Consider the following 19295-nt stretch of genomic DNA (forward strand, 5'->3'; position numbering starts at 1 on the left):
TGTGCCCATCTCAGCATACACTGTGGCCACAGCCCATCTGCACCAGGGAAAATCCCTGTGTGTTACAGAAGGAAGCTAAAGCCTTGGTCTGTCCTTTGTTGGCTGACTGACCATGAATGGGCATCAGAGGACTTCAGTGGGTTGGGTATGAGCAGAGCCTGATGGGGGCACTGAGGCTTCCTGAAATGCAGCAGGGTGATCTCACGGGTGAGCAGTATTTGGCAGCAGCGGACACTGCCTGAAGTTGCTGTGAGGAGTGTGCATGTGCTGTTGCTCAGAGCTGCAGCTCCCTCCAGGAGATGAAAGCTGGTTTACTCTACCAGACCATGTTCTGTGGCTTTCTGTGTGAAGGAAGGTGTTCCCTCTCCCCTGATGCTGCTTGCAGTCTGTGAGTGTATGATGGCCTCATCTACCAGGCAGTCAAGACTACTTGCTGAAGTGGGGCAATGCCTGCCTGGGGCGATACTTGTTGGTGGGTTGTGAGGGTGTGTGGAGTCCTGTTCCAAATCATAGAACAGTTTGGGTTGGAAGGGACCTTAAAGCTTATTCAGTTCCAGCCCCCTTACAATGGGCAGGGACACCTTCCACTAGACGAGGTTGCTCAAAGCTCCATCCAACCTGGCCTTGAACACTGCCAGGGATGGGGCAGTTACGGCTTCTCTGGGCAACTTGTGCCAGTGTCTCACTAACCTCGTAGTGAAGAACTTCCTAGCGTAATCTTAATCTACTCTCTGTCATGTTAAAGTCATTCCACTTTGTCCTGTCCCTACATGTCCTTGCAAAAAGCCCCTCTGCAGCTTTCTTGTTGGCCCCTTTAATGTCTCCCCAGAGCCTTCTCTTTTCCAGGCTGAACAAGCCCAACTCTCTCAGCCTGTCTTCCTACGAAAGGTGTTCAGCCCTCAGAGCATTTTTGGGGTTCCTGTTCCTCTTACAGAGGTTAAGGGCAAAATGGTCGCCTGTGTCAACTGTGGAGTCAGCAAAGGTGTCTTCTAAAAGACTGTGCTGCAGATTGCAGTGGATTCGTGACCTAAATCGTGCTTTCCTTTACAGTTTGCCGCAGCTTCCCACAGGAACTGGCAGATCTGCAGCGCCAGAGACCAGACAAAGTGCCGTAGGTTAGGTCTGACAACAGGGGAGGTGGTTTATTGTGCCTCGGTGATCACGCTGTGGGGGTTTTCTCCCGTTCTTTGCAAATACTGGCCCAGAGCTAAAGCCTTAAAACCGGAAGTGCAAAGTTGGCAGATCCTGATCGAATGATTCCAGCGCTGGGAGAAAGGCCGCGGTTCTGGTTCAACTCCCGCTGCTCCCAGTTTTGAAGTCTGTCTCCGCCCTGGCGCTAGCTACCAAAGCCGAGCTCCGATTCCCCCAGCCCTTCCTTCCCTCCCGGGGCGGGGCGGGAGGCCGAGGGCAGCACCCACGGGCGGGGCAGAGGGGGGCAGTCCTCAGTCCTATCCCATGCCGTGGCCCCTACTGCTGTCGGCAGCTTTAAAGGCGGCGGGGAGGGCGGTGGCGGCGGCGGCACTATGCAGCAGGCTCTCGGCATCCTCGGCTGCTGCCTGGCACTGCTGCTGCTGCTGCCCGCGGAGCGGGGCTCCCCGCACCGTCTGCGCCGGCAGCCGCGCCCGCCCGGGAGCCACGCCGGTGGCCTCGCCGTCGCAGGTACCGGCCCGGCCAAGGGGTGATCCCTCCGCTCGCTGCCTGCCTCGCTCCCTGCTGCACTCGCCGCTCTCCAGCGCTCCGGTGTAGCCCGCGCTGCTTCTGTTCCCTGTATCTTACGTGCTGAGCTGCTCAGAGCATTGCCGGAAACCTGCGCCCCAGGGACACCTCGCTGTAGCTGCAGTGGTCCGAGGAACGCTCGCTTGCAGGGACAAGTGCCAACTGATTTTTCTTGTGCAAAACTGGCCTTGCTAATCTCTAAACCAAACAGCTCTTCCCTACCTGGGTTCACTTCTTGAAACGTCTTTATTTCAGAGTCACGGAAGGATCAGGCTACTGAAAAGGTTTTGGTTTTTTTTTTCCCCTTAATCTAAAATGTATTTTTTTTTTTCTGCCTACAAGCCTTGTATTTGTTTTTTTTTAGGACACGAGTTACGAGTCTTTTTCTTCCATGTCTTGAGCTACATGTCCATGTACAAATATTTCTTCGTTTTCTCAGCTTCCCAGAGGGCACAAAGCCATTCTTCTAAATCATTATGCAAAAAAAAAAAACACCTGAGTTGTGGACTGCGTGTAGAATTGTCTATAAGACACCCGGAGGGCATCCTAGCTCCATCCAGTTCGTTGCTCTGTCCAAAGGCAAAATCAACTCTGCTGCTGTGTTTCCTGATAGAAGTAAGCTCTACCTGCGCAATTTGATTTTTTTCCCTTCCTTTTCCCACAAGAGAAAAAAAGTTTTTTAATGCATTGGAAGAAAAGTTTTGGCTTTTCTGTTTCTGTGTAGATTTCTATGTCAATGAGGAATTTTGGAAGCTGTGTAATTTATTTTTTTTTTACATGTACAATTACTTCAGAAGTAATTTCTTTTTTTTTTCTCTGCTCTAGAAGCCTTGGAACGGTAACAACTTATAAAGAAGCCCTTATCACAGCACCATTTGCATTTCTTCCTGTTGGCCTTTATTTCTTCTTGTTGTGTAATTTGGATTGTGTGTTACAAACAAGAAATAATTTCTAATCAGCAATCTGTATTGTTAGGACCTGTTCATGATGTAATCTAGCCTGTTGTTTTACCATTTTATTTCTGTAACTTATAAAAATGGAATTCAGGCTTTATCTTTATGAAAATAAAAAGTAAGTACATTATATACAATTGCTAAATTTCTGCATTGGCTGTTACATGTGAACACAACCCTTTGTTTCAAGGATAGTTAGACATTTTGTGAGCTCAAATGTGGACCTATCAGTTAGTGCTTAGAAAAATTCAGTTATTGATTACTTGTCAAAATTAACACTTAAGAATTTCTAATGTGTTACTCCCTATAATTTTAAGCTTTTTAGGAAAGAATGAAGGTTGCCAACATCTATCTGGTAGGAACAGTTTGCCATGACAACTCTCACTGCCCAAGGGGGAGAGCTCTGGTCCTGTGTAGGAGATGACTGAAATGTTTCCCTTCCCTCTTGACAGGCGCTGCCTGCAAGAACCAGCCCCTTGACCTCGTCTTCATTGTAGACAGCTCCCGCAGTGTCCGACCTGAAGAGTTTGAGAAAGTGAAAATCTTCTTGTAAAAAATGATTGATACTCTGGACATTGGTGAAAGAAAACCCATGTGGCAGTCATGAATTATGCCAGCACTGTTAAAGTAGAGTTCCCCCTCTGGACCTATTTTGATAAAGCATCAATGAAAGAGGCTATATCGCACATTGAGCCCTTGTCTGCTGGCACAATGACTGGCCTTGCCATCCAAACTGCTATGGATGAAGTTCTCACGGAGGAAATGGGCACCCGGCCAGCAACCTTCAATATCCCCAAGGTAGTCATTGTTGTGACAGATGGACGGCCACAAGACAAGGTTCAAGACGTGGCAGCAAGAGCCCGGATAGCTGGCATCGAGATCTATGCAATTGGGGTAGACTGGGCAGACATGCAGTCCCTGAGGATAATGGCCAGTGAACCACTGGATGAACATGTCTTCTGTGTGGAGACCTATGGTGTGATAGAAAAGCTGACATCACAGTTCAGAGAGACTTTCTGTGGTAAGGTGGTCAGTCCAAGAGGACAGTCTAATTTGGCTCCTTTTGGCTTCTACTGTGGTCCTACCCCCTAAGAAAGCAGTGTTTCTTTTTCAGAAGTGTTATGCATTTGCCACCTATTGAACAAACAAGCCAACCCTTTTATTCAGTGGAGGCCAAGTAATGACCTTTAATTTTGAGTGGTGACCTTACCATGCAAGTAACAGATCTGATTTCAGTGGACCTTTTTTGTTCCTAGTTGATCTGATCTAGTGCAAGAGAAAGCACGTCAATCTGGCCAGGATTTGGCTACATATTTTTACTGACTTACTGAGAGCCCACACTGGAGCTGCGCAGTCTGCTCGTGTCTTTTCTCATCTCAATGGGAAGCAAATAGGGTGGGAGTGTGGTGTTGAAGGGCTTTTTATAGAGTCAGAGTAAGAAAATCAGTGTAGCAGGTGAACCACCACACTAGCTGGAGAAATTTGGTGCAGGATGAAGTGCCCAAACAAAAAAGCAGGTCATCTCAGGATGGGCTTTCACTCTGCAGGCATTGCTGGTTTTTTTCAGTGAGCCAGACTTGGACCTTTCTCTATTTGTCTGCAACTTGATTTAGACAGAGAATTGTGGGACAGGCTGAATTAGCTTAGCTTTTTCAGGGCTGTTCTTGGAAAAATGATAGATGTCTATTTGGTTCATGCTAGGACTCCACTTACAATCTTAGGCCAGTGTGGGTTGTTATTCTCATTTACAGAAGAAACAGGTCATGTATCTGGAGTATTTAGAACTTCCTATAGATAGCTGTGACACAGCCCTACTTGCAAAAGTCAAATTACAACATTTTAACAGTTAAAAAGTCATATGAAGTAGAATTTTCTAATAGATTTCTAAGGAAATTTCTTGTAAATGTGTCTCCATCAAGTAATGGCTAAAATTGGGTGCAAAGAACATTATAAGAGCATTAAAATAACAGCCATTGCCTCAGGAACTTGGTTGGCAATGTCTTGCTTTGTTATTTCAGAACCTTACTAAAAATTACCACCCATACCTCTTGAATACATTCAGAGTGAATAGATGTCTTTTTGTAGGTATGAAATAAATGTATGGAACTATCTGCAGGCAGGACACTTTGCCCAATAATTAACATAGGAAAAGCCTTGAGGTTTGGCTTGACATCATGTTGGGTTGCTGATGTGACTAGACCCTCACTCTGGTAGCAGGAAGGGTACAAGTGCCCATCTAGCTGGACAGGTATGTGTGCTGTGAACATAGCACTAATTCTCCACTTACGTTCTTGCCAAAGCAAGTCCTTTCATAGCACCATAGAAAAATCTCTTGTTCTTAAGAGTAAACCCACTGGAAATTATGGTCTTACTAGGCTGGAGGATAAACCAAGGAGAGCTCACACATATACACTTCCAGTGTAACTGAATGCAGTTAGCCAGAATCTGTGGGATTCATGAACATGAACAGGGTAAAAGGAATCATTTTTTAAAAGGTTCCTACAAACCAAATGAATCTAAAAGGGTCTTGTAAGACTTTGTGGGTAAACTGGGTCTTTTCCAGCTCCAGGCTGCTTTTGCTCAGAAATCTAGCCCACCAGTGACAATTAGGATTTTCTTTGCTTTGGCCAAGGCAAATAAATTTGTTTGTAGGGTGAACCAAAAACAGTGAAACTAATGTTCAGGGGCAAAATGGTTGGCTAACATCAAGTTCTTGATGCATTGAGAGCATCATTCAACATGAGACCATCCTGGAAGTGGAAAATCTTAGTCTTGAATCTGTCCAAGTCAGTGGAGGCTAGACTTTCCTACCACAAAAATCTGGCCATTTGAGTCTGAGCTTCTCAGTTATGTTTGAAAATATCACCCACAGATTTTGTTCATAAGTCATGGAGATGAATTCTCCTATTCCCAAGGGTGTAGCAGAATGAAAAGATGTGGATTGGTTTCAGATTTGTTTTTACAAATGGAAGGACAAGACCTTATAAGCCGTATTAGGGGACATCAAAATTGTCCATTTTATAGAAAAACGGAAGTGTTGCCTTGCATTCAGAAATACATGAGAAGATTCAAGCACTCTGTCTTCTCATTTCTTATTTCACCACTGTGGCTTTCCAGTTTAATTTTACCAGTAGTCCATCACCACATTGTAAGAGTATTTAGGTTTCTTTTACAGTCTGTGGGGAGAAACAGAGGCACCAAAGAAGTGGCAGATCCAAAGCTAGATACACTTGAGAAAAACTAATCAGTAATTAATAACTTATTTGGTTAGACCAGCTGTAAAGGAAAAGACTGTCAACACATATAGTGCATTGCAGAGATGGCCCAGCATTACCACAGTTGCGTCGTGAGTCCTGTCACCACAGCACACATGGATCAGCTGTCATCCATCACACTGCTTTTCCTATCACTGTTTGCTGTTTTCTCAGTCTGATGAGGCAGATGACCTTACTGTTTGCTGAGGAATTAGCTGGTCCCCAAGAATTCAATCTCATTTTGTAGTTTGCAGTTTCAGCTTTTCAGTTCTCTGAGGTTTGAACATTATTTCTGTACTGTCCTTCAATTCAGAGATCCATGTGCATGTAAAGCTACCTTACTGTAGAAACTTTATGTTTTCTTTTGGTCTTGACTTTTTAATCTGATGGGTCAGGGCAACTGCAGCCCTCACACCCCCATCTTGCAATGGTGGGTTTTTTTGCTGGCTGATACATCTGGATTATCATGACACAGACACTTCTTTATCCCTGAGGAGACAGTGTTGTTATCCTAGCACCTCTGAGTCATTTTTCTTGTCCTCCTGGTCTTGAAGTTTTTTCTGTTGCTATTTTTGTTTTTTATTTTATTATTTTATTTTATTTTATTATTTTCTGTTGCATTTCAGTTTACATGGGAGTTTTTTACAGTGCAGCAGGAATTAATAAATCAGGTTTTATGCCAGTGAGCAGAAGTTAGTAAGCTGCCAGACAGTCACATATGTTTTGGGATTATTTCATAGAATCATAGAATAGTTAGGGTTGGAAAGGACCTTAAGATCATCAAGTTCCAACCCCCCTACCATGGCCAGGGACACCTCACACTAAACCATATCACCCAAGGCCTTGTCCAACCTGGTCTTGAACACTGCCAGGGATGGAGCATTCTCAACCTCCCTGGGCAACCTATTCCAGTGCCTCACCACCCTTACGCTAAAGAACTTCTTCCTTATATCCAATCTAAACTTCCCCTGTTTAAGTTTTAACCCGTTACCCCTTGTCCTATCACTAGAGTCCCTAATGAAGAGTCCCTCTCCAGCATCCCTATAGGCCCCCTTCAGATACTGGAAGGCTGCTATGAGGTCTCCACACAGCCTTCTCTTCTCCAGGCTGAACAGCCCCAACTTTCTCAGCCTATCTTCATACGGGAGGTGCTCCAGTCCCTGATCATCCTCGTGGCCCTCCTCTGGACTTGTTCCAACAGTTCCATGTCCTTTTTATGTTGAGGACACCAGAACTGCACACAATACTCCAGGTGAGGTCTCACAAGAGCAGAGTAAAGGGGCAGGATCACCTCCTTCAACCTGCTGGTCACGCTTCTTTTGACGCAGCCCAGAATACGGTTGGCTTTCTGGGCTGCAAGCGCACGCTGCCTACTCACGTTCATTTTCTCATCAACCAACACCCCCAAATCTTTCTCCACAGGCCTGCTCTGAATCTCTTCTCTGCCCAACCTGTAGCTGTGCCTGGGATTACTCTGACCCAGGTGTAGGACCTTGCACTTGGCATGGTTAAACTTCATGACGTTGGCGTCAGACCACCTCACAAGCGTGTCAAGGTCCCTCTGGATGGCATTCCTTCCCTCCAGTGTACCAACCGAACCACACAGCTTGGTGTCATCGGCAAACTTGCTGAGGGAAGGCAAGGGACAGGTGCTTGTAATAGAAAGGGACTGGATGAAAAAGACCAGGTCTTTTTCATTGCTGAGTTCTCATTTCCAGTATTATGTTACAAAACGCTTAAAATCACTCCTCTTGTACCCTTTCCAATCCATCCTGGCTGCCACCTCAGGCGTTGTGTTATTTCAATGCAGTTGTTCCAGTGTCACAGTATCACAGTATCACAGTATGCTAGAGATTGGAAGGAACCTCAAAAGATCATCTACTCCAATCCCCCTGCCGGAGCAGGAACACCTAGATAAGGTTACACAGGAATGTGTCCAGGTGAGTTTTGAATGTCTCCAGGGAAGGAGACTCCACAACCTCCCTGGGCAGCCTGTTCCCGTGTTCTGTCACCCTCACTGAGAAGAAGTTTCTTCTCAAGTTTAAGTGGAACCTCTTGTGTTCCAGTTTGTACCCATTACCCCTTGTCCTATCATTGTTTGCCACTGAGTAGAGCCTGGCTCCATCCTCGTGATACTCCCCTTTACATATTTATATACACTAATAAGGTCACCCCTCAGTCTCCTCTTCTCTAAACTATAGAGACCCAGCTCCCTCAGTCTTTCCTCATAAGGGAGATGCTCCACTCCCTTAATCATCTTCGTTGCCCTGCGCTGGACTCTCTCCAGCAGGTCCCTGTCCTTCTTGAACTGAGGGGCCCAGAACTGGACACAATATTCCAGATGCGGTCTCACCAGGGCAGAGTAGAGGGGAAGGAGGACCTCTCTCGACCTACTAACCACTGCCCTTCTAATACACCCCAGGATGCCACTGGCCTTCTTGGCCACAAGGGCACAGCGTTGGCTCATGGTCATCCTGTCATCCACTAGGACCCCCAGGTCCCTCTCCCCTACACTGCTCTCTAACAGGTCGCTCCCCAACCTATACTGGAACCTGGGGTTGTTCCTGCCCAGATGCAGGACTCTACACTTTCCTTTGTTATATTTCATCAAGTTATTCCCTGCCCAACTCTCCAGCCTGTCCAGGTCTCGCTGGATGGCAGCACAACCTTCTGGCGTGTCAGCCACTCCTTCCAGCTTAGTGTCATCAGCAAACTTGCTGATAGTACACTCAGTTCCCTCATCTAAATCATTGATGAATATATTAAATAATACTGGTCCCAGTACTGACCCCTGAGGCACTCCACTAGTTACAGGCCTCCAACTAGACTCCACCCCATAGACTACAACTCTCTGGCTTCTCTCCTTCAGCCAGTTCACAGTCCACCTCACTACCTGATCATCTAGACCACACTTCCTCAATTTAGCTGTGAGGATGCTGTGGGAGACTGTGTCAAATGCTTTGCTGAAGTCAAAGGTAGACCACATCCACCGCTCTGCCATCATCCATCCACCGTGTTATTTCCTCATAAAAGGCTAAGAGATTGGTCAAGCATGATTTCCCCTTGGTGAAGCCATGTTGACTGCCCCTCATAACCCTCTTATCCTTGATATGCCTTAAGATGGCACCAAGGATAAGGTGTTCCATCACTTTCCCAGGGATGGATGTGAGGCTGACCGGTCTGTAGTTACCCGGGTCCTCCTTCTTGCCCTTTTTGTGTCGGTCATGACCTCTTTCTTCTGGCTATAGAATGATGCAAAAGATGCCTGTAACTTTCTGTGATAGTGACAATGCACTGACCTTCACTGCTACTAATCCAGCAAACAATGCAAGATGTACTGTTGTAAGCATAAATTATTCATGACTGTTTCTTTCCTTTGGGATAACTGAAATTCTTTTTCTGTAAATACCCTTTGTAGCTGTGAATGTGTGTGCACTTGGAGCCCATGACTGTGAGCAGATTTGTGTGAGCAACAGTGGATCCTACCTTTGTGATTGCTATGAAGGCTACGCTCTGAATCCAGATAAGAGAACCTGCTCAGGTATTACTCCTTCAGTAAATATGCGCAACTAGAAAGATACCACTTTTTAACACCATAATGGGATTTGAGAAGCTACTTGTGTATTTCTGTTGAAATCGTGAACATCTGTATCTTAATAAATAAAACTTTGCTGCAAGTAATGGTGAGAAATAGTTTGATTCTATCACCATCCTTGTTATCTGTATGCCTACAGATACATTCATTAGGGCCAGATGACAAAACAAAGTCTTCAGATGTAGACATTATATAGATATTTTCTCCTACCACTCTAATTCTTTCAATTACTATTGCAGTTTCTGAGCTGATTCCAAATCTATCTGATAATGTGAATATGAACTTCATCTTAAACTGCTTTTTATTAACAATTACTTGTTTAAACATGTGTTTTGCAGCTGTGGACACATGTGCACCTGGAAAACACGACTGTGATCAGATCTGTGTGAGAAACAACGGATCCTATGTCTGTAACTTCTATGAGGGCTACACCCTGAATTCAGACAGGAAGACTTGCTCATGTAAGAGTTAAAGGCTGCTTTAATATATGAAATTCATGGAGACATGGACATGTTTTCTGTGAGTTACTCTCATTGTTTCTAGTTGAAAAATTGCTTACAGACATCAACTCTCATTTTAAGAGTTGACCTGGAGCTTTTCCCCTTGGTTCCAATAACAGCAGCACTGCATTTTTCTTTAAATGCATTGATAAAAAAAAAATGCAATGTGGCACTTACCTACCATTTTATGGTCTTCATAGTACTTCATAAACTTAGTCCCTGAGGGAGAATGAACTTACTTGGAGATACCCTCCAGCACTGTGTCTCCACTGAAGAGTGAGTGCCACAGATCCATAGAGAACTTAGAGCCTGATGATTTTCCCATGTCCTCTCCATCTTTCCTGTTGAAACGGTTTTTACAGCTTGCTGTTTCTGCTCCCGAAGTTGTGTAGGGTTCTGCTATACAGCAACCCTGGTCTTATACTGACAGCAGCTTCTTCCTTTTCTACTCCTTGAATTGGCTCTCTGAAAAAAACAGCTTATTATAAAAACTTTTTTCTCTCCAAATACTTCTCTTTGTTGTTTCTTTTAATCCAGAAGTTTTGAGCAGCACCAGCCTTAGGGTAGCTATTTTGTAAGTGCATCCCTCCCTTTGAGAGCACATAAGCATTCTTCCCACTTAAATTTTCACTCTTCTTATTTGTGAAGAGAGAACATAATCTTCTTGTAGTCCTGCTTATTTGTGCATTTGTTTTTTTCTCAGTATGGCGTTTTAGCTTCATCCTTACTGGGCATATTCAGCACTGTTATAATTGCTCATGAAAATCAGACTTGTGTGAGATGTGGTGTAGTAATGTCTTGCAGTCCTGGTATGTACCTTCTGCATTAAATAATTACTAACTGAATTTAGCTGTCTGCAGCATAATATAATAATGTAGTAGGGTGCTGGTTGAATCCTAATTAAATTGTATTTATGAATAGTGAAGCATTTAAAATGCTTGAGTGTCTGGGAGGGATTAATAGGTTTCTTTTCTAAAACATGGTTCACCACAGCCACGGACATGTGTGCACCTGGAAGGCATGATTGTGCACAGGTGTGTTTGAATAATGATGGATCCTACAGCTGTGACTGCTATGAAGGATACACTCTGAATGCAGACAAGAAGACTTGCTCAGGTGAGACCTGATTAGGGAAATACTGTGTTAAGCTAAAAGCAAGTAGCTCTTAAAAACCATGTTAATTTGTGTTATTTCTCTGATAAATTATTCAAGAGTTTCTCATCCATACAGGTCTTTGTGATGTAACAAAAATAGTCTAGGTCCAGGAGGGGTCTTCACTTTTCTTTTTTAAATTTTTCTTTCCCTTCATTCTTTCCATCATTCTTTCTTTCCTTGTGCCTTACTGGACCTCCTTACTGCAAAGATATCCAAATATAGGAACTCCCTGTCAACTTTCCCTTTCAGAGCTGATGTGTAAGATTTGGCAGAAATAATTAGCCTCACACAAAAGGTGCCCGCTTTGTAACTGGCAGAGAGGGCCAAGTCTCTTTTTTATTCAGCAGCCATGTACTCTTCTGTTTATAACGTTTTCACTCTGTAAAACAGTGTCTTACTCAACCCAATTAGAGCTGAAATCATGCCAAATAATTTCTTAAAATCCAGTTATTTCTTCTCTGAAATTCCTTTGGATAATTACCTTGCCGCTGGATCACTGCTAATTCAATTCCTTTTGCAATCTGTTATAACTGCAAAAGTGTTGCCAATATTCCAAAAATTGTATTAATTTTATGATGCTAATTGCAAGATGGAAACACTCTTTGTTTTCCCTGCTACGGCTAATAGTGTCCTGACATGCAATAAAAACATCCTGGTTTGATTCTAAATGAAGATATGTTTGCAAAAGGGGACTACTAACACCAGTTTAAAAGTCTGAAGATCTGGGTATTGACTAATATTCTTCTCTCCTCATGTTGTGTTCCTTAGCTGTGGACATGTGTGAACCCGGAAGGCATGACTGTGAGCAGATCTGTGTGAAACACGATCTGTCCTATACTTGTGACTGCTACCAAGGCTACACCCTGAACCCAGACAAGAAGACTTGCTCAATTAAGAGAAGATTGCTGTTCTGTATCTCCCATACCCTCCCCAGCTCAGTACACGTATTGAAGTAGAATCATAGAATAGTTAGTGTGAGAAAGGACCTTAAGATCATCTAGTTCCAACCCCCCTGCCATGGCCAGGGACACCTCAACACTAAACCATGCCACCCAAGGCTCAGTCCAACCGGGCCTTGAACACTGCCAGGGATAGAGCATTCACAACTTCCTTGGGCAACACATTCCAGTGCCTCACCACCCTTACGCTAAAGAACTTCTTCCTTATATCCAATCTAAACTTCCCCTGTTTAAGTTTTAACCCGTTACCCCTTGTCCTATCACTAGAGTCCCTAGTGAAGAGTCCTTCTCCAGCATCCCTATAGGCCCCCTTCAGATACTGGAAGGCTGCTATGAGGTCTCCACACAGCCTTCTCTTCTCCAGACTAAACAGCCCCAACTTTCTCAGCCTGTCTTCATATGGGAGGTGCTCCAGTCCCCTGATCATCCTCGTGGCCCTCCTCTGGACATGTTCCAACAGTTCCATGTCTTTTTATGTTGAGGACACCAAGTCTACACACAATACTCCAGGTGACGTCTCACAAGAGCAGAGTAAAGGGGCAGGATCACCTCCTTCGACCTGCTGGTCACACTCCTTTTGATGCAGCCCAGAATACAGTTGGCTTTCTGGACTGCGAGCGCACACTGAAACCGGCTCATGTTCATTTTCTCATCAACCAACACCCCCAAGTCCTTCTCTGCAGGGCTGCTCTGAATCGCTTCTCTGCCCAACCTGTAGCTGTGCCTGGGATTGCTCCGACCCAGGTGTAGGACCTTGCACTTGGCATGGTTAAACTTCATGACGTTGGCATCAGCCCACCTCACAAGCATGTCAAGGTCCCTCTGGATGGCATTCCTTCCCTCCAGTGTACCAACCGAACCACACAGCTTGGTGTCATCGGCAAACTTGCTGAGGGTGCGCTCAATCCCACTGTCCGTGTCACCGACAAAGATGCTGAACAAGACCAGTCCCAACACCGATCCCTGAGGGACGCCACTCGTTACTGGTCTCCGATTGGACATTGAGCCATTGACTACAACTCTTCGCATGCGACCATCCACCCAGTTCTTTATCCACCGAGTGGTCCATCTATCAAACTGATGTCTCTCCAATTTAGAGACAAGGATGTCGTGTGGGACAGCGTTGAATGCTTTGCGCAAGTCCAGGCAGATGACGTCAGCTGCTCTACCCCTGTCCATCAGTTCTGTAGCCCCATCATAGCAGGCCACCAAATTGGTCAAGCAGGAGTTCCCCTTAGTGAAGCCATGCTGGCTCTCACCAAGCCCCTTGTTGATTTTCATGTGGCTTAGCATGCCTTCCAGGAGAATCTGCTCCAAGATTTTGCCAGGCACAGAGGTGAGACTGACTGGTCTGTAGTTCCTTGGGTCATCCATTTTCCCCTTCTTGAAAATGGGGGTTGTATTTCCCTTTTCCCAGTCATCGGGAACTTCATCTGACTGCCATGATTTTTCAAATATGATGGCCAGTGGCTTAGCAACCTTATTTGCCAGCTCCTTCAGGACCCGCAGATGGATTTCATCATGTCCCATGGTCTTGTGCATGTTCAGGTTCTTAAGATGGTCTCGAACAAGATCCACTCCTACAGTGGGCTCAAGGTCTTCATTCTCACAGTCCCAGCTCTCATTAGAAGGACTGGATCTATCTGACAAATTTTCACATGCATTCACATGTTATAAGACAGTTCTGTATCACTTTGCCTTTACCACTTTGAGTAACATTCAGAGATATAAAGCACTTCATATGTAACAATGCTAGTAACTGCTTACCATTTGGCCTTTATCATCTTAAAACTAAAGCCTTCACTCTATATATAAAATATGCAATATTCAGTGAGCCTAGAACTGAGACATAATTAAAGAGAGAAGAGTTGGTGTTAAGTCACACAGTAAAACACTTTGCAGTACTGTGAATCTGTGTACCACCACGCAGGAGACAGTTTGATGTGATGTCCTCCCCTCCCAACTGAATTTCATGTTGCTGTTTGTTTCTTTAGCTTCTCAGGGACTTTGTGTCATAGTAAATATGCAATCATTTTATAAGGGTTTTTTCCTTCCCTTCCCGGTCTCCTGACTAAAGTTACTGTGTACTGGAAACTTTTCCTAGCATGCCTTTGGAGGTGGTCTAGCACTTCATATCCGGTGAGGCCAGGCAGCTGCCATCCTAATGAGCACAGATTGTGCAAAGTAATCATAGTCAGACTGGAAGGGACCTCAAGAGGTACCTAGTATGATTTCTGGTTCAGAGCAGGAATAACTTGCCATTACACCACGTGGCTAAGATCCCCATGTAAGAGCAAAGTTATAAAATAGGTGGATATAGCCAAATGCCATCTGTAAATATAGTAATTTTTAATAGGTCTGGACTTAAACAGTGTAACAGTATAAACAGTAAAATGCAGCATAAAAACATAACTCTAGCATGTTTAGTATGACTTGTTGAGCATCCCAGTGGCAATAGGGGTGTCCAAGATTCTGAATATCAAATACTGGAAGACTACATTTCACAGAAGGACTGTAGAAGAATTCAGGGTACCCTTGGGCAGTTGCCAAGGTTGGCTGGAAAAGTAATTTTGTTAAAATGGACATAATCCAAGGAGGATCTGTATCTGGATCTGTATCTGTCATTGGAGAATTTCATTTGAAACATAAAAAAACCCCTGACAGTTGGTTAGAAACCAGCCACGTTGCTGTGGTGTTTGGAACTGGCCTTCCTCCAGCTGACTCTTGAACAGCTCTTCTTTGTACATTGACCATAAAGCCTGTGAAATGTTCCAAAGAAGGGAGATGAACAAATACCAGTTCGGTGGAATCAAGGAGACACCAGTTTCAACACTGGCTCTAAGACAAATTAATTTCTCCATGCTAGAAATGAATCTGTTCATAGACTTTGCAGTTTGCCTGCAAAATGCAAGTACCAATGGCATGGTTGAGAAACAAAAAAATGAACCCAAAATTCAGAAAAAAAAAAAGAAAGGAGAAATTGTATCCAGGTATAATATTTCTATTGTTTTACTATTATAATGCTCACCTTATTTGTTCGGTATTTATTAGCTATGCATTTATATATCTACAGAAAAAAATTACTGAATAATCTGCTGTCGTTGCCTTTGGAGGCAATGTAAAAAAAAAAAGCATGTATAGATAGATATTACATGCAGGTACTACCTCTTGATAACTTGTTGAAAGGGTATTTCATACTTGTGGGCCCTTTTTTAAGAAGGCTCTACCTTTGGAAGCTTATTATTCTGGTCTCAGATGTAGATGGTAATCTCACTACAGTACTTGTGCTTCTGTAGCTGTTGATATGTTTGTTATAAGCCTGCAGCAAGTGGTAGATCTTAATTCCTATTTTCTTTGTAGAGTAGGTGAGGTTAAATTGCCTTTCACGTAGCTAAGAACTCACATTATACCACAATGAAATTATCATCTCTGAGCCCTGGTTTTGGGGTGGATTATGGCGAAAAAGAAATTCTTCAGGACAGCTGAGGCTAGTCCCCTGTAAATTTGGAAGACTGAGGGCAAGACCTAGGAACAGATTCAATGGAACCACTGTGGAGTAGGGCAATGCTTGCTTTCTCTTGCTTAACAGATTAATGACTTCTCTATCATACTATCTGGCTCCTCAATTAATACTGCTGTGCCTTTCTACTAGATTTTAAATTCATTTGGGCCTATTTGAATGCGATGTTCCCTCTATCCATATTCATGTGACATTGGAATGTTCACACCACTTGAATCAAAAATTATACTCCCTATGCATGTATATTGCAAATGTTACAAACCAGTAGTACTTGTGGGGTGATACACATTGTATCTATGATACACATTGATAATCTAGCTGAACTCTATTGCTTAGTATTTTAAATGAATGCATGTGTTCCTGGTTTCATTTTTGTATTATTTGCCAGTGGTAAATTGTATTCTTCTTATTTCTTCCCAAGCTGAGATTTCAGTATCTAATTTCATCTACATCTCAGAAACTGATGGAAACTGATGAATCTCTGACACTGAATGACTCTTTATGTGGTTAAAATCACTACGTGCTTTCCTGCTTAGCTTGCAAAACTCCTGGAAGCTTAACTTTGGACTAATGCATTCTCAGGAGTGCTGTGTTTGGCAATGATTGATACCCCAAATGCCATTAAAGTCCAGCTTTAACACGGCAGCAACCTTGACTTTGTATAGATTTAGATTCTCTTTAGATACATTTAGATATAAGTAAGAAATTCTTTACTGTGAAGGTGGTGAGGCACTGGCACAGGTTGCCCGGAGAAGCTATGGCTGCCCCATCCCTGGCAGCATTCAAGCCCAGGGGCTTTGAGGAACCTGGTCTAGCAGAATTTGTGTCTCCACACCAGCCCTTGTCCCTCCTTCCCAACTGCCCTGGGTTTCAGTGCTTGCTATAGTCTCACAGCAGGAGGTCAACTTCCATTGCAGAATCAAGTGTTTCCCTGGGATTTAAGTGTTTGATAATTGTCATAAATACTGTAAATGCTGTTTTCTTTCTTAGGAGCCACAACAAGCAGTCTTGTAACTACTGAAGAGTCCTGTAAGTGTGAAGCCATAGCTGCCCTGCAGAACTCAGTCACCTCACGCCTTGAAGCTCTGTCTACAAAATATATCCTTTTTCTTACATGATCTTCTGCATTCAGTCATTTACTAGTATTTTAGAGATACCTGTTTTGATATAAGCTGTGGAACGAAAATACCTTAACACAGGAAGCAAAATCTCATTTATTTCAAATACTACGTTTTCACATTTTATTGAAGGGCTTTGATACCAAGATAAAGATAAAATACATATACCCATAACCCCTAGGTTATATATGCTATGTTGAACTGCTTTATTCATAGTTTTTCCAGATGACTTTTACTGTTACAGCAAATGCTCAGTTTTGATCCCTCCTATTATGTCTCAAATTTTCAAGACAACTTCACAGGCAGGGTGAACACAGTCCCATCAGCTGCAGTATTCCTCTGCATCCCACCTCTGCAGGCAGGCATTGTACCAAGCAATTTTGATGGACCTTCTTCTTTTCCATGAAAATGTGCTAACCTATGAATATCCAGCTGCTGGGATATAGGAGAATGGGAGAGCTTCAAGGCAGGGTGATGATGTTGGAGGCAAAGCTTGGTTCCATGAAACATCCAAGTACAGGCTGTTGGGTGCGAGCCCAACATTTTACAAACATGTGGGAAAGGAAAAGACAAACAAAAAAGTGATAGTAGTGAACCCTGGACCACAGCAAACCTGAATGATGTAATAAATGCCCTCAGATGGCACAGCAGGAACTAGTAACTGGAAGTTAAAGCTGGGAAAACCGTGATTCATCATAAGGCACAATTTTTAGATGTGACAGTGATTGATCACAGTTTGCCAAAGATTTGCCGAAGATTGTGATAGGTTTTTTTGAGACTGCTTGCTTTTTTCTTGTAAAAGATGCTCTTGTTCAAATAGGAATTGCTTTAGATGAGCATTATGCCTGTGGTTGTCATCCTGATCCCTGGGGCTTCAAAATCAAGGAAGAGTGGGGTATCTAGGATTAATCAAAGAAGGAAAGCAAAATAGCAAGTTTTATATGTGAACTCATTTATACAGATAAACTAATTTCTCAGGTTACCAAAGTTTCTGAAGGGCAAATGAAAACTTCTGCCCATGACACAAGACTTCCCCACTGCTTGAATAAATTCAGAGTTATTTTTATAAAATCTGATTGCAAATCCCTCTTGCAGTGTGCTTGGAGTTCAGTCTGGAAACAGTGAAGGGAAGATGATGATTTTCCTTGGATTGTAATATATAATTCCATGGAATCCAAGTAGTTAAAACTGAGCACCAAGATAATGAAACCTGTAACATCATCTCAATAGTATCCTGTCCTTCAGAGATCAGTCTTTCTTCCCCAAAGATATGGAATAAAATGCAGTGGTTTCATGTTAGGGATATACTTTATTACAAATAACTGAGGCTTTCTTCTAAAGTTATTCTTTGGTGGGCAATTTGTATCCCTAGCATGCTTTCAAGGCAACCTGGAAAAAGCAGCAGAGACAGTCACCTGCTGCTCTTCAGCTCTGAATGTCACTTGGTCCAACTCCTTATAAGCAATTAGGGTTGGTGAGATCATTTGGGAAGTTGCCAGACATTGACACGTCTCTAAAATGTTTTGCAATCTCTGGTTCATCCATGTATTGATCTCACCTGGAAAACAGACTGTTTGTTGAAAATGTAGCAATGAGAAAGTTTATAGAGAAAACAAACCTTGTAGACACTGAATTTTTTTACCCTTAACAACTGACCACTAGACAAAGTGTCTGAGAAGCTGGAGGCATTATCAAGGTGGACAGCAGGTTGTCTGAGCTATCATTCTACTTAATCTTCAAATACTCTTTCAGAATCAATCCTTTTTATTGAGTTCAGCAAGCTTTATTTTGTTGCACAGCTCACAAAACAGCAGTTGGTTTGTTGTTATTGACAAAGAATATGTCAAGAAGACTTCAGGAAGACAACAGATCCTGGATCTTCATGTGCAGTCACTTTATAACCATAAAGCTGTCTGTACCTGCTCTGCTTTGCTGTACAAGCAGTAACTGCATTTTCATTATCTTGTTTAAAAGTAAATAAATAAAAGGATACACTATATGACATTGTATAAAACTGTGAAATGGCAAGGCAGAGTAAATAGTGTGCCCATGTCTTCTATCCATTAAATGAGAAAGTAAGTTGGGATCTTGTAACTTATTTTAATAAAATAAAGTATGTTATGCACACTGATGTTGGAATGGTTTGTATATTTAACTGAAAAATTATGTGTGTTATGAAATAAAGGGTTTACCAAAAACAAGGAAACAAAACCTCAAAGATAAAGGAAGCATAAATGGCAGACATTGACAGAATTAAACAGGGGACTATCCCCAAGCCACATAGTTGGAAAAAAAAGTGCTTGATTTTAAAACCTGAAAGTCCTTGTTAATATAGATAAAAGGTTTTAAAGTAATTTCAAGTATTAATAATGTTAACACTCAGAAGGATAAAGGTGTCCTCCAATTTTAGTTTTTTTATACTGAAAAATTTATGTTTGTTATTAGTCAGTTATTTCTGTTCTCGTTCCATGGACTTTACTGAGACTAGTTGTGTCAGTTTGGCTTGTCGGACAAAACATGCAACC

The 19295-nt window shown here is 43.0% G+C and overlaps 1 protein-coding gene across 1 annotated transcript; it reads left to right on the top strand.

Annotated features, from left to right (window-relative positions):
- The first annotated feature begins 1523 nt into the window (after positions 1-1523).
- Positions 1524-18710, top strand: MATN3 (matrilin 3). The gene is given in 10 exon segments (XM_057431768.1): positions 1524-1659; positions 3122-3253; positions 3256-3690; positions 9342-9464; positions 9857-9979; positions 11012-11134; positions 11942-12064; positions 16643-16750; positions 18430-18458; positions 18460-18710. Coding segments are annotated over 10 exon segments (1359 nt in total). The 3' UTR covers positions 18487-18710.
- The last annotated feature ends 585 nt before the right edge of the window (positions 18711-19295 follow it).

Source organism: Pezoporus wallicus, unplaced genomic scaffold (genome assembly GCF_028554395.1).
Source record: "Pezoporus wallicus isolate ANWC-B61680 ecotype Strahan unplaced genomic scaffold, APGP_CSIRO_Pwel_v1 contig_161, whole genome shotgun sequence".
Classification (NCBI taxonomy): domain Eukaryota; kingdom Metazoa; phylum Chordata; class Aves; order Psittaciformes; family Psittacidae; genus Pezoporus; species Pezoporus wallicus.